Source organism: Dendrobates tinctorius, unplaced genomic scaffold, assembly GCF_039654945.1.
Source record: "Dendrobates tinctorius isolate UK_male_01 unplaced genomic scaffold, ASM3965494v1 ptg000028l, whole genome shotgun sequence".
Lineage (NCBI taxonomy): Eukaryota > Metazoa > Chordata > Amphibia > Anura > Dendrobatidae > Dendrobates > Dendrobates tinctorius.
Genome location: NW_027361696.1, coordinates 9,224,894 through 9,246,841, shown reverse-complemented (window position 1 = coordinate 9,246,841; position 21,948 = coordinate 9,224,894). Strand labels below are relative to the sequence as shown.

At 46.2% G+C, this 21,948-nt stretch overlaps 1 protein-coding gene across 2 annotated transcripts in view; it reads right to left on the bottom strand.

Annotated features, from left to right (window-relative positions):
* Positions 1 to 487: 487 nt before the first annotated feature.
* The window catches only part of EPHA8 (EPH receptor A8), a 183,827-nt gene continuing 162,366 nt past the window's right edge, over positions 488 to 21,948 (bottom strand). Inside the window, exons 12-17 of one of the 2 annotated variants that reach the window (XM_073570085.1) lie at positions 20,836 to 20,897; positions 17,876 to 18,085; positions 16,888 to 17,037; positions 9,502 to 9,692; positions 6,290 to 6,445; positions 488 to 4,987 (exon numbers count right to left, since the gene is read on the bottom strand). In XM_073570085.1, coding sequence (XP_073426186.1) covers positions 4,873 to 4,987; positions 6,290 to 6,445; positions 9,502 to 9,692; positions 16,888 to 17,037; positions 17,876 to 18,085; positions 20,836 to 20,897 — 884 coding nt within the window. In that variant the 3' untranslated portion in view covers positions 488 to 4,872. Of the gene's footprint in view, positions 4,988 to 6,289; positions 6,446 to 9,501; positions 9,693 to 16,887; positions 17,038 to 17,875; positions 18,086 to 20,835; positions 20,898 to 21,948 lie in introns of those variants that run through there. The other variant, XM_073570086.1, reaches the window with a different exon arrangement.

Below are 21,948 nucleotides of genomic sequence, written 5' to 3'. Positions count from 1 at the left end.
TGTGTCCCAATCTGAGTGTGTTCCATTAATATCCACCCTCTGTTTCCGATTAGTGGGCCAGTTGTTAAACCAGTTGCACTTTCTCCCCGTACTCCATTGTATGAGATATTAGGGGGAGTAGTTCTCTGTGACGTGGCATTGTGTGATGTTAGGGGGAGTAGTTCTCTGAATTGTGTTGCTGTGTAATATTAGGCAGAGTATAATAATCTCACACTCCCAGAGGTTTTTTCCTGTAATTTCTGTATAATGGTGATTCCCACTAATAATCTCACTATCGTCTGTTTTTTCCCGTTGATATGTTTCGCTCTTTGATAGAGGCAGTCGGCTCCTGTGACCTCCGGCCTGACTTCTAGACAGTGCATCCTTTCACGTGTAGTGCTAATATGGGCGGCCCAAGTAATGATACAGAAGGTTAGCAGAAACTTCAGTTGAGATTGCTGATTGAACTAGAGACCTCGGATACGTGGTTACATCACAGAGACACAGATTTGTTAGGACAATATTTTATTCCTATGAGAATGTTAAATCTGTAATAAGGTCACGAAGGGCGACAAGTACACGGGTCATCAGGAAGCACAGAGAGGTGCACAATAAACATGGCATCAAGGTTCATACAAAAACCACTTCCATAGGAAGAAATGACCAATATAGAATATATTGAGAGTTCTCCATGTGTAGATAGTGAATCATTTGTTACACCGAGGACTAGCGGGATGTGAAGTATTGCATGCCCCTATGTGGACGGAATCACGTAAGCCAATATTCTTGCCCTGGAGGGGGATACAGCAGCTAAATATGAAGGTTCTCCATCCAGTCCTGGCACCTCTCCTACTCGCCAGTATGCAGAATTAGAGAGCTTGGGTCATACTGTGTGTCACTGGTAGTGCATAAATATGGCTGAGCCTTACACATCATCTACGAGCACATGCGGCACCATTCTGGTGGCTGGAACATCAGCCATGCTAAAATCATATTAGGAGTCAGGAGATTATACTGCACTATGTTAGAAAGCGGCACCATTCTGGTGGCTGGAACATCAGCCATGCTAAAATCATATTAGGAGTCAGGAGATTATACTGCACTATATTAGAAAATTGCAGGATGATAGTACTATTATCTCCAGCATGGATGCTCATGATTTGGGATGGCGACACAGATTTTAGGGTATTGAAATGAAGTCACTAAATCCCTTTTCTCGAACCTCCCTGTTACCGGAAGACTTTCAGAAATTTGAGATTTTAGTTAAAAGGAACCACATTTTGAGTAGAAGCTGATATAAGAGGTAAATAGCAACCATTCATCAATTTACCAATGTCAATTTAGCCTACAAGAAGAGTCAACATTTCAGACTATTGACCAACTGGTGAAAGGAACACATAAATTCAAAAGTCAACATATAGATGACCGCTTATGCCTAGTGGCTAACTGAAAATAAACACCTGGATAATTAAGACTAATAGCGTCACAGACATTTTTTAAATCAAACATAAAGATCAGAAGGCTGAATCCAGCAGCCACACGTATGTGCGGGACACGGCGGAGACCCTGAGCTGGTTGTGGCCTCAGAGTTGGCACCATCGTGAGAGCCAGAAATCCACCAAAGTGGCCTGGAGACTACGTAGTCTGCTTCTCTAACAGACTGAGACACCAGGGTGTCCTCTAGCAGTAATCAGGGACCCACAATCCTTCTCGACCAGAAAGTTCTCACCTTTCCCTATCATAGCCCCTATTGTTAGCAGCATGAATGTAAAGTAAAATGCATCAGGGAATGAGACAGCGATCCAACTGCTCACAACCTTGGTTAGGAGTCACTGTGTGTCCAGGGCATCAAAGGAGGTATCAAAGAGTAACCCAAACATTTGCAAAAAAAAAAGTTTATGTATTTCTTTATGTTCCTTCTATTGCCTGCAGATCAGTTAGGTCCAAGTTTTGAGACCTCCATTGATCTCTTGAAAGACCCTAAGAAGTACACAGCTCAGAATCCAGATCTCTGGCCGGCTTGAGCAGAGTAAACAGACTTTCTTTTGTCTCTGGACTCCACTTAGTGCACAGTCAGGAAGGAGCTGTGATCTTGTCTCTCATTATCTGTGCACTATTCCGTTATCAGTGGGGTCTCTACCTGCACCAAACTGATTTACAGGCAATTAAAGGGATAAAAAAATGAGAAAAAATGTTTTCTTGCTCTTCAAGTTTCTGTTGCCTAAGAGAAGCATGGAGGAGTCCTTAAGTGTCTGGGAGCTTGAAGGAGCCATTTATTGTCCATCTTCTTGCAGGCATCATTGAATGTCCACAGCCTTGGAGAAGTATTGTATCCAGTGGTTTAACAGATTTCACCTCCAGTGATGATTGTTGCTCAGTGGAGACGGTGTCCAAGGTGCACGTGATCCGAGTTTTCCAGTAGATGCAGCTCCAGACCATTGTTTTGCCACCATCAATCCATCAGTATTTTCAGTATAGAGAAATAAATGCAGACTCTGCTCTGCTTTGTGCGTTTGAACAGCATGAATAATCCCACCTCATTAATGTCATTGTGCCTTCAACAGAGATGCACGGCGGACATGGCTACACAGCACCATCTTCCAGTCATCTGATTTATATAAGACTGACCTGTGAATTTTAGAGAAAATCGATTGTCTGCTTCATCCTTACCTGAAAAGACGCTTGTCTAAAATGGGTGAGGTATCTCTGAACCTCAGCTCCTACTGGCTGAGGTCTACAAGCATCTGAAGACCCTTCTATTGTGTTACTGTACATACATTAGTATTACACACATTGCTATCTTGTGCATAATGCTCCATGATTTAGGGACATCATTATACACAACATGAAGTCCAAATATGTGCGGACTAAAGTGCAATGCCATCATTGCTCCTGGAACAGAATCCACAGAAGACTAACCCCCAAAACCCCCCCGCATCCCATAATAATCTCAATGAGATGGTTACCCTCCCATATACTCATGTGAAGACTATCCTGAACTCGGTGTGACTTTATGGCCAAAATACAAAACTTCCCTCATTCTAATCAAGATTTGGGGATCTCTCTATAGTCACCATTCAAGGACGTCTCTTCCCTCCAAACACAACATAAAATAAAAATCAATGAAATCTCCAAATCTACAGAATGGTCGAGCAGGAGCCAAAACCACAGGAGAAAATGTGCAAGTCAATCAGTGCAAGGTGAAAATCAACTAGACGTGTAATATCACAGAATCCTCACTACCCCGAGAAGGTGGTAGGTGACCGAGAGAACCGGCGTTCCTACACGTGTCTCTATAGGTACCGTACAAGAGAGAGCCAGCGTTCCTACATGTGTCTCTATAGGTACAAGAGAGAGTCGGCATTCTTACACATCTCTCTATAGGTACAAGAGACAGACGGCATTCCTACACATGTCTCTAAAGGTACCAGAGAGAGCTGGCTTTCCTAAAAGTGTCTCTATAGGTACAAGAAAGAGCCGGTGTTCTTACACATGTCTCTATAGGTACAAGAAAGAGACGGAGTTCTCACACGTCTCTCTATAGGTGCAAGAGAGAGCCGTATTCTTACACATCTCTCTATAGGTGCAAGAGAGAGTCGGCATTCCTACACGTGTCTCTATAGGTACAACCGACAGTCGGCGTTCCTACATGTGTATAGGTACAAGAGAGAGCCGGCGTTCCTACACGTGTCTCTACATGTACAGACCTCTCTATAGGTAGAAGAGACAGCTGGTGTTCCTACCTATACAGATCTCTCTATAGGTAGAAGAGACAGCTGGCGTTCCTACATATACAGACCTCTCTATAGGTAGAAGAGAGAGCCGGCGTTCCTACATGTACAGTCCTCTCTATAGGCAGAAGTGAGAGCCAACTTTCCTACATGTACACACCTCTCTATAGGTAAAAGAGAGAGCTGACATTTCTACAACTAGATATGTCGCTATAGGTAGAATAGAGAGCCGGCATTCCTGCATTTAGAGACCTCTCAATGATGATTCTCTATAGCTCGGTTCGTCAACACTACAGAAACCTCAGTCTATAGAGACCTCAATACATACAGAGACCTCCTACAGTTGTACAAAGAGACCTCTTACCTTCATTGCTCAAATAATGGCGAATACTAAAATCGCCACCCTATTGAAATGACTTTTCTGACACTGGCTACAGCCTGCACCCCATTTTGTCAAAAGGTAGCAGCTTGCATAAAAGCCTACAAAAGAGAAGTGTTACCTGTGACTATCCTCAATACAGGTGCCAGGTGCCGATTATCATAAAGTGTAAACAGGCCGCCACAGAACGACCAAAACAGAATGTGTGCAAGTAAGAACCTTGACCACTTACACGTGTTCGATTACCATTTGCTCTATGCACATGGGAAGCAAAGGCGGCCTGACCATTACCTGACCACCGGTCGGTCTCCATGTTGCTGGTTGACCACTGTAAATGCAGCTAAGTTAATATTTTAAATGATCCTGCACATGAAACATCTCTTTCCTTTCCTCTCCACTTTGGTCTGTGGATTTCCCTACGGATGTGTTGAGTAATACCCAGAATGATGATGTGTTTGAAGAACGAGACACATCTTTTGGATTGTCTATCGGAGCTCTATGGCCCCCCACAGCTGTGGTCTGAGGCTCGCTCCACCCTGTATACAGAAAGCACCCTGTAATTATTACACTGGACTATTGCTATAAGACTGCAGCACTAAGAGATATAAATGTAAACACAGCACACGGGAACCCAAAGACAAGATGCCTGGAATGAGTCCACAGAAAAGCCAACTCCTGCACGAGCTGCCCCATGTCTGGACCCCTGCGGAGGGACCCAATCTCAAGCAGAAGGTCTCCATAGTCTTGGGCTTCAGCACAATCAGTTTGCTCTGTTCGGCATCATCACAAATGCATTCTGGGTCCTAGAGTGTTGATGAGATGAGCCCTCATGATTTGGATGCTTGTTAGGATCTTCTTTTGATGTCCTATTAATGAGATGCCCAACCTCCTTATGTCACTGTGGAGACAGAGTACAAGAATTATGATCAACCTCCATCTTTTAAATGAGACCACAAAAGAGTCTGCATTTCTTAAAACAATACCCTCAACAAAGAACAGTAAAGGTGATGGGAATTATGCTTGATTTTTCAATTCCCTTGGATGGGTCAGCCATAACTCCCCAGCTCATTGTCTTGGGGTTATATTTGAAATAGAACTTTCCTTTACTCCCTATATCCAATTTCTCACTTGCTCATGTCACCTGCATCACAAAAAACAGACTCCGACCTTTTCTCACCTGAAACTGCATAAACCCTTATGATCGCTCTTATTCATTCACATGTGGACTACTGCAACTCTCTACTGATCGGTCTGAATGCGGCACCCTGGGTTGTCCAGCCACTTCACTGATTCTTCCACCATGTGCCAGTCATTACAATGGTTTCCCATCCGCTAAAGATTACAATATAAACTGATCCCTCTCGCTCACAAAGCTCTTCACAGCCCTGCATTGCTCTACATCTCCTTCTCATCTCTGTCTACCATCTTACCCATGCTCTCCATTCTGCAACTGGTCTGAGATGAACATCCTTCATAATCTGATCCTCCCACCTCCGTCTCCAAGACTTCTCTCATGCTGCACCAGTTTTCTTGAATGTACTACCCCTGATGATCCGGCTAATACCTAGCTCCTACATTTTAAAACATATTTTAAAAATATCTCTTTAGACAAGCCGATCACCTCAACTGACTAACTGAACTCTCCCTGTTCTTGATTTTCTAATATTTCATCAGAACCTTGTCCCTCATATTCATCTATCTCAATATCCTCGGTGCAGCCAGTAGAACTTGGTGACTGTATCAATACAGATCCTGTCTGTCCGAATCATCCTAAATGCCCGATTTATTACAATGATGACCGTACATTGAGGCACATTCTACCTACTGTGTCTCCCTTATTGCTTTATAGATTGGAGCTTGGACCCTCATGGCTCCTGTAACTGGTGAACTGTGTGTTACTCTGTGATGTCTTTATTGTTTGTACATGTCCTCGCTTATTGTAAAGGGCTGTGGAATATGTTGGCGCTATATAAATACAATTATTAGACAACTGCACCATCTTCCCAGTGTATATACTCATTATTCCCTCTATGTATGTGCTTTCCCTCCAAGGGTACATCAGGACAATTTCCACCATGTACGTTGGCACTATATACCCCAGGTAACATCTGCACCATGTACACCCCCCTACTTTGGGATGTCTGCACCAGTTCCTCCAGGATACATGTACACCATCACCCATGTGTTCCAGGGTACTCACTCTATGTTCATCCTCATAACCATGCCCAGAGAGCGGTATCCACCCATCAAAAAGTTATCCTTGTATTGACCCAGCTTGATGGAGTCCAGCCAGTCATCCACTGTGGCACAGCTGGTAAAATCAAACAGTCCCCGGTCCAGTCGTGGCTGGGCGATTCTAGAAGAAGAGAGATGCCTGTATTGAGAGCTACACTCGGTGACATCCATGGATGGGAATAGATGGCATCACATCATGCTATGGCCCCCGCCCGATATAAAGGGGCGACATTACCTTTACTGACTCACATTCACTTTTATCGTCTCATTATCCAATTTTGGGGGTTTATGTACATGGTTATGAAGGAGGTCACATTGGCTGAGCTGCTGCAGAACATCATGTACAGCAATGTCTGGGATTTGCTTTACTTCACATGGACATATGAAACTTAAGTAAGAAAATAGTTTGATGCAGTTGTGATAAGCATTCAGATTTATCCCCCCTTCCACTGTAAATCTATTCTAAATTTGGTTTATTAGTAACATTTCCAAATTTTCCACAGTTTCCAATGAAACTAGAACAATGCGAATAGCTGAGCACAACTGATACCACAACTCATTTTCCTCTACCTGGATGAGGCAGGAAGAGTAAGCTGTCAAAAGCTGCCACTAAGGAGGCAGGTGGTAAAAACCCTCCTGCGATGGCAGAAGATCTGCTGCGAGGGTTGGTGTCAAGACGTGCTGAGGTTTTACGACTGAACTCCAAGACATCACCTCTACTGACCCTGAAGTATACGAAAAGTCACCTCTAATCTGCTCAAAGTAGGGGAATAACCACAGAAGTTTTAGTATTCTGATCTGTGGAGTAACGAAACAAAACTGTAACGTTTTGAGCCTATGGATCCATGATATGTCTGGAGAAGCAAGAATGAAGCAGATTCTGAAAAGAACATCCAACACAATGGGGGGGGGGTCAGTGCTGAGTAAAGCAAATCGTAGAGGGGGCTTGGTGATGTGTAAAGTGAAGCATGGTGGGGATTGGTGATGTCTACATTGAAGCATGGTGTGGACTCAGTGATGTCTGAATTGAAGCAAGGCAGGGGCTCGATGATAACTACTGTGAGGTAGTGACCCATATCACAGGTAGGGGACACTGGGTGTACCCCCCAGGATACGCACAGAGGCTTATTGAGGCCATGAGTGGGTATTGCAGTCGCAGGTGTAGCTATGATTGCAATGGTGAAGCAGTGACCAATGTCACAGGTAGGGATCACTGTGTGCTCTCCCCAGGATGTGTATGGAGGTGTATGAAGGCCATAGCAGTGCATGGCAGTCACGGGCGTAGTTGTGACTGCAATGCAGACTAAAAATATAATAAGTGCAAGCCTTGGACATGCTAGTGTCCAAGACAGATGTAGGGAAAACCTGCTCTGGGATGTTGTGTTGTGAAACAGACTGCAGTAGAGTAGTCGTGTAGACTGTTTCATTCCAGGCCTGGGTTTTCCATGCTGCTAAAGGCCACAGGTTCTTTTGTTAAAAGCCCTGCAGGAAAGGGTATGGATGAGTCAGGTGTAAAGTCAGCATCAGTCTGGTGTATACTGTTGTGCAGAGCATTCGGCTTTGCAGAGCTATACCTGTGTGAGGCAACACAAGCCAGGAGCCAGGGCAGCTGAATAGCCTGGCACCTGCAGCGTACCTGCGGCAGCGGTGCTGCCATCCGCAGTAACTGGTCTCGGAGGTGGATGTCCTGTGCTCAGAAGTGAACCGGAGGTGGATGTCCTGTGCCCGAAGGAGGCCTAGCGTGTTTAACGGCTGCAAACAGGAGGATTTGGTTCCTGGCTGTAATTCGGAGGATATCAAGGACTGTGTACGGCTGTGAGTAAAGAGACACTGACACGATGGTGTAGTCGCCCACGGTAACTGGTCAGAAGAAGACTGGTGTGTTTAGTGACTGTGATCTAAAGTATATTGTGTACTGGGAAAAGCTGTGGGCAAGAGACATTGTCAAGGTGCTGCAGTCACCCACGGTAACTGGACAAAGGGAGGTCCAGCATGTTTAGTAACTGTGCAAATGGAAATATGCCGAGTAATATGTAGTGCTGTGTTTATGTGAACTGGGCATTAAGGCTATGCACTTGTGTGAACTAAACATGAATGCTATGCACCTGTGTGAAATGGACATTTAATGTTGTGAAGTAACACATTAAAGAGGCTTTGTGTTGGAATTTCTGGCTCACTGCCTCCTCACTGTATAAGTGTACTACCACTGCACTATACTACAGTGAAACGGTGAGAAGATGTCTACAGTGAAGTGAAGCTAAGTAGGAGCTTAGTAATACCTACAGTAAAGCATGGCAGGGGCTCGATGTCTACAGTGAATCATGGTGTTGACTCTGTGACATGTGCAGTGAAGCATGGTGGGGGCTCAATGATGACTACAGTGAAGCAATAGGGGCCTTGGATATGTCTACAGTGAAGCACGAGGGGAGCTCAGTAATGTAGACAGTGAAGCTTAAGGGAGGTTAGGAAATGTCTAAACTTAAGGTGGGGGCTCAAATATGACTACATTGAAGCATGGTGGAAGCTTACTGATGTCTACAGTGAAGCATGGTTGGGGCTCAGTGATGTATAAAGTCAATCATAGCTCGGATTAGTCTACAGTGAAACAAGGCAGAGGCTCAGTGATGTTTACAGTGAAGCATGGGGGAACTGTGATATCTACAGTAAAGCATGTGGAGGATTTGGAGATGTCTACAGTGAAGCTTAGGGGGAATGTGATATCTACAGTAAAGCATGTCTAGGGCTCGGAGATGTCTACAGTGAAGAATGGGGGGCTCGTAGATGACTACAGTGAAGCATCGTGGGGCTCAATGAAGTGTACAGTGAAGCATGATTTTGGTCAGTAATGTCTGCAGTGAAGCATTGCAGGGTCTCCGTATTCTTTACAGTGAAGCTCAATAGGGGCTTGGAGGTGTCTACATTGAAGGATGTTGGGGATGATGTCCACAGTAAAGCAAAGCATAGGAGGAGCACGGAAAGGTGTACAGTGAAGCATGGCAGGAGCTTAGAGATGTCTACAGTGAAGCATGGTGGGAGCACATTGAAGCATGGCGGAGGCTCAGTAAGGTCTACAGTGAAACTCAATGTTGGTTCAGCAGAAATGTCTAAAATGAAACATGGGGGGGGGCTCAAAGATGCCTACAGTGAAGCATGCCAGGGGCTCAGTGATGACTGTACCTGCTGACTGTGGCGCTCAGCTTCAGGTGCTCTGGATTACGAATAAGCTTATCCAGAATACTGACAATAAAGGAGAATCGTGGTCTTTCGTTGCGCTCCCGCTGCCAGCAGTCCAGCATTAGTTGGTGTAAAGCTGTTGGGCAACCCATTGGAGCAGGCAAGCGATAACCTTCTTCAACAGAATTTATAACCTGAAACCAATGAAAATATCTAGATATTTCTCCTGAAAAACTATAAAGGTTGCACCATGAGTTACCAAGAATGATTACTCTAGAACATTAAAACTGCATTACTGCCATAGAAAATGGGAAAAAAATGCTACATAATGTATATATGAAATATTCAGTAAAAAAGAAGGTACTTAGTGCATAGATTGGCCAATATATGTGAGCCCAACTGCAATGTCAAGGCGTCATTCAAAAGTTGGGTCCCTGTCCTGATATGTCACCTCTCCTGGGCAAAAAAGCCTGTAATTTATGGGGCAGGAATGGATAAAGGTTGCACCATGATTTACCAAGAATGATTACTCTAAAACAATGAAACTGCATTACTGCCATAGAAAATGGGAAAAAAAGGAAAATAAAGCACTATAAAATGTACATATGAAATATTCATCTGAAAAAAATTGCTATGAAAAATACAAGCACTATAAAATGTACATATGAAATATTCATCTGAAAAAAATTGCTATGAAAAATGCGGTAAAAAAGAAGTAGGCTTTTGTAGGCTTTTTTTGCCCAGGAGAGGTGACATAGTGACATGTACAGCACCATGGAATCGGTGGTGCTATATACGTACAGTGGGGCAAAAAAGTATTTAGTCAGTCAGCAATAGTGCAAGTTCCACCACTTAAAAAGATGAGAGGCGTCTGTAATTTACATCATAGGTAGACCTCAACTATGGGAGACAAACTGAGAAAAAAAAATCCAGAAAATCACATTGTCTGTTTTTTTTTCATTTTATTTGCATATTATGGTGGAAAATAAGTATTTGGTCAGAAACAAGCAATCAAGATTTCTGGCTCTCACAGACCTGTAACTTCTTCTTTAAGAGTCTCCTCTTTCCTCCACTCATTACCTGTAGTAATGGCACCTGTTTAAACTTGTTATCAGTATAAAAAGACACCTGTGCACACTCTCAAACAGTCTGACTCCAAACTCCACTATGGTGAAGACCAAAGAGCTGTCAAAGGACACCAGAAACAAAATTGTAGCCCTGCACCAGGCTGGGAAGACTGAATCTGCAATAGCCAACCAGCTTGGAGTGAAGAAATCAACTGTGGGAGCAATAATTAGAAAATGGAAGACATACAAGACCACTGATAATCTCCCTCGATCTGGTGCTCCACGCAAAATCCCACCCCGTGGGGTCAGAATGATCACAAGAACGGTGAGCAAAAATCCCAGAACCACGCGGGGGGACCTAGTGAATGAACTGCAGAGAGCTGGGACCAATGTAACAAGGCCTACCATAAGTAACACACTACGCCACCATGGACTCAGATCCTGCAGTGCCAGACGTGTCCCACTGCTTAAGCCTGTACATGTCCGGGCCCGTCTGAAGTTTGCTAGAGAGCATTTGGATGATCCAGAGGAGATTTGGGAGAATGTCCTATGGTCTGATGAAACCAAACTGGAACTGTTAGGTAGAAACACTACTTGTCGTGTTTGGAGGAAAAAGAATACTGAGTTGCATCCATCAAACACCATACCTACTGTAAAGCATGGTGGTGGAAACATCATGCTTTGGGGCTGTTTCTCTGCAAAGGGGCTAGGACGACTGATCCGGGTACATGAAAGAATGAATGGGGCCATGTATCGTGAGATTTTGAGTGCAAACCTCCTTCCATCAGCAAGGGCATTGAAGATGAAACGTCGCTGGGTCTTTCAACATGACAATGATCCAAAGCACACCGCCAGGGCAACGAAGGAGTGGCTTCGTAAGAAGCATTTCAAGGTCCTGGAGTTACCTAGCCAGTCTCCAGATCTCAACCCTATAGAAAACCTTTGGAGGGAGTTGAAAGTCCGTGTTGCCAAGCGAAAAGCCAAAAACATCACTGCTCTAGAGGAGATCTGCATGGAGGAATGGGCCAACATACCAACAACAGTGTGTGGCAACCTTGTGAAGACTTACAGAAAACGTTTGACCTCTGTCATTGCCAACAAAGGATATATCACAAAGTATTGAGATGAAATTTTGTTTCTGACCAAATACTTATTTTCCACCATAATATGCAAATAAAATGAAAAAAAAACAGACAATGTGATTTTCTGGATTTTTTTTTCTCAGTTTGTCTCCCATAGTTGAGGTCTACCTATGATGTAAATTACAGACGCCTCTCATCTTTTTAAGTGGTGGAACTTGCACTATTGCTGACTGACTAAATACTTTTTTGCCCCACTGTATATATTCGAGTATAAGCCGACCCCCCTAATTTTGCCACAAAAAAACTGGGAAAACTTATTGACTCGAGTATAAGCCTAGGGTGGGAAATGCTCCATAGATTATTCCCCCATATGGTGTCCCCAGAAGAAGTTCCATAGATTGTTCCCCCATATACTGCCCCCATAAGAAGCTCCATAGATTGTTCCCCCATATGCTGCCCCCATTAGAAGCTCCATAGATTATTCCCCCATATGCTGCCCCCATTAGAAGCTCCATATTGTTCCCCCATATACTGCCCCCATAAGCAGCGCCATAGATTATTCCCCCATATACTGCCCCCATAAGAAGCTCCATAGATTGTTTCCCCATATACTGCCCCCATTAGAAGCTCCATAGATTATTCCCCCATATGCTACCCCCATAAGAAGCTCCATATTGTTCCCCCATATACTGCCCCATAAGCAGCTCCATAGATTATTCCCCCATATACTGCCCCAATAAGAAGCTCCATAGATTGTTCCCCCATATGCTGCCCCCATTAGAAGCTCCTTAAGATTATTCCCCCATGTGCTGCCGCTGCTGCAGCATGTAAAAATAAAAAAAATGATATACTCACCTCTCCGTCGCTGGGTGGCAGATACTCACCTGTCCTGCGTCCATGGCTGTTCACCGCTATCTGCCACGTCATCGGTCAGTGACGTTCAGACTGCAGAGGGCGCAGCGCGCACTAATCACGTCACCGCGCCCTCTGCTGTCTCAAGTCACTGACCGATGACAGACAGCAGCAAGCAGCCATGGACGCAGGGCAGGTGAGTATCGCTATACTTACCCGTCCTGACGCTATCGCTTGAGCCCCCAGCTTCTCCGCGCTCTCTCTTCCTGCGTTCAGTGGTCATGTGATACCACCCATTAAAACTCATGAATATGCGCATATTCATGAGTTTTAATGAGTGGTACCACGTGACCGCTGAAGGCAGGAACAGAGAGCGCGGAGAAGCTGGGGGTTCAAGAGACAGCGTCAGGACGGGTAAGTATGACCTGACACCCCCGCCCCCTCTCCCCCTCCGACCCCCCGGTGTATATGACTCGAATATAAGCCGAGAGGGGGACTTTCAGCCCAAAAAAACGGGCTGAAAATCTCGGCTTATATTCGAGTATGTACGGTAAATAATATAATATATAAATAAGTAGAGAGGCCCGTGATAACACACTAAAAACCATTCTCCCCTCTGCAAATCTCTTCACTGGCTTCCATTCCTTCAGCGTATCCAGTTCAAATTACTAATACTGACCTACAAGGCCATCTATAACCTGTCTCCTCCATATGGGTACCGTTACACTTAGCGATGCACCAGCGATCCCGACAACGATATGGATCGCTGGTGCATCGCTAAGTGGTCGCTAGTGAGCTGCCACACAGGCAGATCTCACCAGCGACATGGCAGGGGTCGGGGGTTGCTACTTACCTGTCAGACGTGGCGATCCTGACGTCCTCCCGCCCGCGTCCACGCGGCGCTCGTCGGCGCCACAAGAAGCCCAGCAGGAAGCACCCGACGAGAAATGGTCCAGGACCTTCTTGCGCGATCAGCGATAACCAGCGGGGGAGCCGGTCGGAGGTAAGTATCACATGCAGCGATATTGCTAGTAATATCGCTGATACGTCACAAAACCAGTGACGTTACAGCGATATTGCTAGCGATATCGCTATGTGTAACGGGCCCTTTAGTCTCTGAACTAATCTCCCAATATCTTCCCTCACGTAATCTCCGGTTCTCCCAAGACCTCCTTCTCTCCTCCACACTTATTCGCTCCTCACCTAATTGCCTCCAAGACTTCTCCCGAATAGCCCCCATCCTCTTGAATTCTTTGCCCCAACACTTCCGACTATCAACTACATTCAGATCATTCAGATGAAACCTGAAAACCCACCTCTTCAGGAAAGCTTACAGCCTGCAATGACCCCGCTGCCTCCTCACCAACAAAGGAGCTACTGCAACCCCCGACCTACTTTCTCCTTCCCCACCATCCTGTAGAATGTAAGCCCCCCAGAGCAGGGTCCTCTCTCCTCTATATCAGTCTGTGATTGTTAGTTTGTTTGCTGTAAGTGATATCTGTAATTTGTATGTAACCCCTTCTCATGTACAACACCATGGAATCAATGGTGCTATATAAATAAATAATAATATCAGAACAGGTACCCAGCTTTTGAAGGACACCTTGTCATGGCAGTTGGGCTCACATACATTGGCCAATCTATGTGCTAAGTATCTTCTTTTTTACTGAATATTTTATATATATCATACATTATATAGCGCTTTTTTCCCCCATTTTCTATGGCAGTAATGCAGTTTAATGTTCTAGAGTAATCATTCTTGGTAAAACTTGGTGCAACCTTTGTCATTTTTCAGGAGAAATATCTAGTACCTTCTTTTTTTTAACTGTATTTTTCATAGCAATTTTGCAGATGAATATTTCATATATACATTAAATAGCGCTTTTTTCCCTTTTTCCCTTTTTCTATGGCAGTCAAATGTTCTAAAGCAGGGGTGGGCAATTAATTTTCCCGAGGGGCCACATGAGAGATCGTGACTGTTGTGGAGGGCCGAACCAATAGGCCAAAATTAATTCTACACAATATTAATATTGATTTATTATAATTATTACATTATTAATAATTATATTAATATTAATTGTATCGCTTAATATTGAGCAGAATTAAGTATGCTGACATCCCCCTATATATCATTTGAAGCCGAGCCCCCCCAACAGCCGCATATATACTGGAAGGGCCCCACACAGCCTCCCCCATATGCAACATGAGCCTCACACAGCTTCCCCCATATGCGGCATGAGCCACACACAGCCTCACCCATATGCAGCATGTGCCCCACACAGCCTCCCTAAACACAGTATCACCCCCACGGCCTCCCCATATACAGCATGAGCCCAACAAAGCCTCCCTATATAAAGCATGAGGCCCACACAGCCTCCCCATATCTAGCACATGAGGCCCACAGAGCCTCCCTAAATATTGCATGAGCCCCATACACCCTCCCTATATACACTGCATGAGCATCACACAGCCTCCCCATATACAGCAAGAGCCCCACACAGCTATCCCTTTATACAGCATGAGCCCCACCCAGCCTCCCCATATACAGCATGAGCCCCAGAGCCTCTCCATATACAGCATGAGCCCCCTACAGCCTTCCTATATACAATGCATGAGCACCACACAGCCTCCCTATATACAGCATGAGCCCCACACAGCCTCCCCATATACAGCAAGAGCCCCACACAGCTATCCCTTTATACAGCATGAGCCCCACCCAGCCTCCCCATATACAGCATGAGCCCCAGAGCCTCTCCATATACAGCATGAGCCCCCTACAGCCTTCCTATATACAATGCATGAGCACCACACAGCCTCCCTATATACAGCATGAGCCCCACACAGCCTCCCCATATACAGCATGAGCCCCACACGGCCTCTCCATATACAGCATGAGCCCCACACAGCCTTCCTATGTACACTGCATGAGCCCCACACAGCCTCCCCATATATACTCCATGAGCACCACACAGCCTCCCCATACACACTGCATGAGCCTCACAGCCTTCCCATACACACTGCATGAGCCTCACACAGCCTCCCCATACACACTGCATGAGCCTCACAGCCTGCCCATACACACTGCATGAGCCCCACACAGCCTTCCCATATACAGCATGAGCCCTACACAGCCTTCTTATACGCAGCATGAGCCCCTCACAGCATCCCCATATACAGCATGAGCCCCACACAGCCTCCCTAGTATACTGCATGAGGTCCCCACAGCCTCACTATATACAGCCTGAGGCACCACATAGCCTCCCTATGTATTGCATGTCGCCCCCACAGCCTCCCCATGTGCAACGTATCACCCCCATAGCATCCTCGTGTGCTGCATGACATCCCATAGCCTCTTCATGCTCTGCACAACACCCCCATTAGCCTCCCTGTGTTCTGCACGACACCCCCATAGCCTCCCCATGACCACCCAAACATCCCATAGATGTAAAGAAAAAGAACACCACATACTCACCCCGGTCCCATTCTCCGGCGCTCTGCTTCTGTTCCTGTCTCCGGTACGCTGACTCTTCGCAGTATACAGCTGACATGATGAAATGACGTCATCACGTCAGCTGTTTCACACGCTGATTGGTGGAGGATGTGGCGCAGATGGAGACAGCAAGCAGGCAGCACCATGCGGCCCGTGGACCTCTGTTTTCCAGCCCCATGGCTGTCTCGGTCCGTGAGCCGGACTGAGACAGCCAAAAAGCTGGATGTGGCCCGCGGGCCGCACTTTGCCCAGGTCTAAAGTAATCATTCTTGGTAAATCATGGTGCAACCTTTATGGTTTTTCAAGTGATATCAGTGGTTAGCACTGTTGCTTTGCAGCGCTGGGGTCCTGGGTTCAAATCCCATCAAGGACAACATCTGCAATGAGTTTGTATGTCCCCCCTGTGTTTACGTGGGTTTCCTCTGGGTTCTCCGGTTTCCTCCTACATTCAACAGATAAAACTAATAGGGAATTTATATTGTGAGCCCCAATGGGGATAGTTCTGATAATGCATGTAAAGCACTGTGGAATTAATGGCGCTATATAAGCGAGTAAAATAAATAAAAAATATATATATATTTTTGGGTGGCACCTGTTCACACTAGCTTGGATGTTCTGGTCTTTTTCTCTTCTTAGATATTTCTCCACATATCTTATGCTTTTCTTCCAACCCTTTTGAGATCTATGAAATGGCAGCTTACACAAAGTGCAGCTTACACTGATACATACAAAGCAAGACCATAGAACTGTATCTGGAGAGAACATGGTGGAGAGATTCCAGCCCTGAAAAGGGGTCCCAAGCCACTTATAGAAAATCTATGAATTACAAAGTACTCTGAAGGCCCTGCTTGTCCTTACGCCTCCTATGGGAATCGCAGGATAATGAGTGGATACATACATCTCGATTAGTCATGTTCCAATAGGGTCTCTCTCCGTAAGCCAAAACCTCCCACATTACAATGCCGAAACTCCACACATCGCTGGCAGAGGAGAATTTACGATAGGTGATGGCTTCCGGTGCTGTCCAGCGGATGGGAATCTTCCCTCCCTAAAAATACAAAATAGTGGTTGCATCATAGCTTATTTTGTTAACTTTATAGAATCATTTTGTACAGTTGTTACTTTTACAGTGTTTAGATATCAACTGGAAATTACTACTTGGTAGTAAATATTGTCACCATATGACCGAGTGAGCAGATGACGGCATAACCACAGGACATTGCAACCTGCTGACAGCACGACCAAAGAACAGGATGGCCAGACTATGGTGTGAACAGAAAACAATGTGACCAGACTACGGTGTGACCATAGAACAGTGTGAGCAGACTATGGTGTCACCACAGAATAGTGTGAGCAGATGACAGCATGACCACAGGACATTCTAACCAGATGACCGCGTGACAAAAGAACAGTATAACCAGACTATGGTGTGACCAAAGAACAGTATGACCAGACTATGGTGTGACCACAGAACAGAGTGAGCAGATGACGGCATGACCACAAGACATTGTAACCTGATGACAGCACAACCAAATAACAGTGTGACTAGACTATGGTGTGACCAGAAAACAATGTGACCAGACTACGGTGTTCCCACAGAACAGTGTGACCACACTATGGTGTGAAGAGAAAACAATGTGACCAGACTAAAATGTGACAAGATGATGGTGTGACTAGACAACAGTGTGTCTAAATCAGAAAATGACCAGCTGACAGCGGGAATAGACAACAGATGAAAGTCTGACTGTACAATAATATGACCAAAAGACATGAGCAGATGATAATGCGAATAAACAACAATATGACAAGAAGACAACATGATGATTAAGTAGTCAATGTGACGAGAGAAAAATCAGACTGTATGTGCAACTTGCAGGTCATCTCACCGTTGTTGTGTATGCAGCATCTGGGTCATCCTCAAGTATGCGAGACAAACCAAAGTCTGACACTTTACACACCAGGTTGCTGTTTACCAAAATGTTACGAGCTGCTAAATCTCGGTGAACATAGCCCAGGTCAGAAAGGTATTTCATTCCAGAAGCAATTCCTCTTAACAAGCCAACAAGCTGGATTATAGTGAAGTGACCATCTCGGCTCTGGAATAAACATTTGTGTCAAAGGCTTCATACAAGCCGTAATCTCCCTGCATGCCTATACATACACATATGGGCTCCAAACACGAACACACATGGACTTCAAATATGAACATATGCACAGGCACCAGGACTCCAGAGACGCACCCACACACATGGGCACCAGAACTCGATACACAACCACACACATGAGCACCAGGACTCCAGAGATGCACCCACACACAGGAGCACCAGGACTCCAGAGACACACCCTCATACATGAGCACCAGGACTCCAGAGACACAACCGGACACATGTCCACCAGGAATCCAGTGACGTAACCAGACACATGAGCACCAGGACTCCAGAGGACTGCAAAGACGCACCCTCACACATGAGCACCTGCAGTCCAGAGACACACCCTCATACATGAGCACCAGGACGCCAGAGACTCAACTGGACACACGAGCACCAGGACTCCAGAGATGCAACCAGACATACGAGCACCAGGACTCCAAAGAGGCACCCTCACACATGAGCACCAGGACTCCAGAGACACATCCTCATATATGAGCACCAGGACTCCAGAGATTCAACCAGGCACACGAACACCAGGACGCCAGAGACTCAACCGGGTACACGAGAACCAGGACTAGAGAGACGCAACCAGACACGAGCACCAGGACTCCAGCGACGCATCTTCACACACGAGCACCAGGACTCCAGAGACACACCCTCATACATGAGCACCAGGACTCCAGAGACACAACCGGACACATGTCCACCAGGAATCCAGTGACGTAACCAGACACATGAGCACCAGGACTCCAGAGGACTCCAGAGAAGCACCCTCACACATGAGCACCAGGACTCCAGAGACACACCCTCATACATGAGCACCAGGACGAGGACTCCAGAGATGCAACCAGACATACGAGCACCAGGACTCCAAAGACGCACCCTCACACATGAGCACCAGGACTCCAGAGACACATCCTCATACATGAGCACCAGGACTCCAGAAACTCAACCAGATACATGAGCACCAGGACACCAGCACGAGCACTAGGACTCCAGAGATGCAAGCAGACACACGAGCATATGAGCACCAGGACTCCAGAGATGAAACCAGACACACGAGCACTAGGATTCCAGAGATGCAACCGGACTCACTAGCACCAGGACTCCAGAGATGCAACCGGACACACGAGCACCAGGACTCCAGAGATGCAAGCGAACACACGAGCATATAAGCACCAAGACTCCAGAGATGAAACCAGACACACGAGCACCAGGACTCCAGAGATGCAATCGGACTCACGAGCACCAGGACTCCAGAGATGCAACCAGACACGAGCACCAGGACTCCAGAGATGCAAGCGGACACACGAGCATATGAGCACCAGGACTCCAGAGATGCAAGCACCAGGACTCCAGATACACAAACGGACACACGAGCACCAGGACTCCAGAGACACACCCACACACATGAGCACCAAGACTCCAGAGACGCACCCACAAACACTGGCACCAGGAATCCAGATACACACCCAAACACATGAGCACCAGGACTTCAGATACACAACCCCCACATGAGCACCAGAACTCCAGAGACACAACCGGACACACCCACACACATGAGCACCAGGACTTCCGGGGCACAACCGGACACACGAGCACCAGGACTCCAGAAATGCAACCGAACACACGACCACCAGGACTCCAGAGATGCACCCACACACACGAGCACCAGGACTCCAGAGACGCACCCGCACCCACGAACACCAGTATGCCAGAGATGCAACCGGACACACAAGCACCAGGTCACCAGCACGAGCACTAGGACTCCAGAGATGCAAGCAGACACACGAGCATATGAGCACCAGGACTCCAGAGATGAAACCAGACACACGAGCATATGAGCACCAAGACTCCAGAGATTAAACCAGACACACGAGCACCAGGACTCCAGAGATGCAACCGGGCTCACGAGCACCAGGACTCCAGAGATGCAACCAGACACACGAGCACCAGGACTCCAGAGATGCAAGCGAACACACGAGCATATGAGTACCAGGACTCCAGAGATGCAAGCAGACACACGAGCATATGAGCAGCAAGACTCCAGAGATGAAACCAGACACACGAACACCAGGACTCCAGAGATGCAACCGGACTCACGAGCACCAGGACCCAGAGATGCAACCAGACACACGAGCACCAGGACTCCAGAGATGCAAGCGGACACATGAGCATATGAGCACCAGGACTCCAGAGATGCAACCCGATACATAAGCACCAGGACTCCAGATACACAAACGGACACACGAGCACCATGACTCCAGAGACACACCCACACACATGAGCACCAAGACTCCAGAGACGCACCCACAAACACTGGCACCAGGAATCCAGATACACACCCAAACACATGAGCACCAGGACTTCCGGGACACAACCGAACACACGAGCACCAGGACTCCAGAAATGCAACCGAACACACGACCACCAGGACTCCAGAGATGCACCCACACACGAGCACCAGGACTCCAGAGACGCACCCACACCCACGAACACCAGTATGCCAGAGATGCAACCGGACACACAAGCAACAGGATCAGACATGAATAAACATGAGTGTCTGGAGTCCAGACACACCGACTCAAAACTCGAGCACCCTGACACCAGAAACTCACCTGCACTCCTCACTAACTTGTGCTATATAAGGTATAAATCATGAATATTAGACAGAGCGGTCCCTACTATTTACATACCCTGAGAAATGAGTCCAGAGAACCATTCTCCATATATTCTGTTATAATCATTGTTAATTTGCCTGTAAAGCAGAGGAGAATTTTCACTGTATGGAAGAGTGGGGATGATACATTTCAGTCATAGTATCTTATTATTGTTGTGCATTTAAAAGGGCTAATTTTGGCCAGATAATAAGCGCCGATCACCAAGTCATTCTTCGCTCATTTTCTGGCCTGATGGGAACAAATCAAGGGTTAATTACAATGGTTCTGCCCCTGTATGGCATCATGTTGTGGGCAATGGGCTGGCAATAATTATTATTTTTATTCTGGAATAAAACATCAGCCAGTGAATAAGCATTCTGCCTGTTTGACGTAGGCTTGCTATTATCTTCACATTCTCAGCACATCTAAGTGCATCTTTGAATCCAGACTGCTCTGACAGTATTCAAATACTGCACTTTATCTCCCATTCAAACGAAGCTCCAGAAAAAGCTTGGGATAGAATGGCGGAATCTAAGTTGGGTTGATGGATGAACACTCCTTTTTTATATTTGATTTAAATTGGTTTAAAAAAACAAAAGATATTTTTTTCTGAGTAAAAGAAAGGAATAAAACCCCTGGTACTTTATGTGGTTGTGTTGCTCTACTAGTGTGGTGCCCCTGAGGGTTCAGTCGCCACAGAGGTACTGCACCTCCTCCTGATGTGTGTTACCCCACCATTCAGGTAAGGTGGAGACACCTGACCACACTCCAACACCTGCATCCCACACAACATAGTAGTGTAGCAAAGTACCCTTTGGTGGCTCCCTGCTTGGAACACGAAGAGTGCTGGGAGGTGGGTGGAGCTTAGTCTGCACCAAAAGAGCGGGAAGACATTAGGAGTCAGTCAGCAGTCAGTCTGACTAGGTCAGTCTGTGAGAGAAGATCCCCTGAGTGGGATAGATGAAGGAAGTGCTGCAGCAGACCTCAGTGACCTGGGTCTGCTGGCACAGGAAAGAGATATTCAGAAAGCCTAATTCTCCATAAGAAAGATAGTTTGTAAGGAGAAGAAGAGAACTAAGGACTAGGGTTAGAGCAGAGCCCTTCCTCAAGTTCTAAGCGCATGGCCGGGGTCTGGTCCCCGAAGTTGTA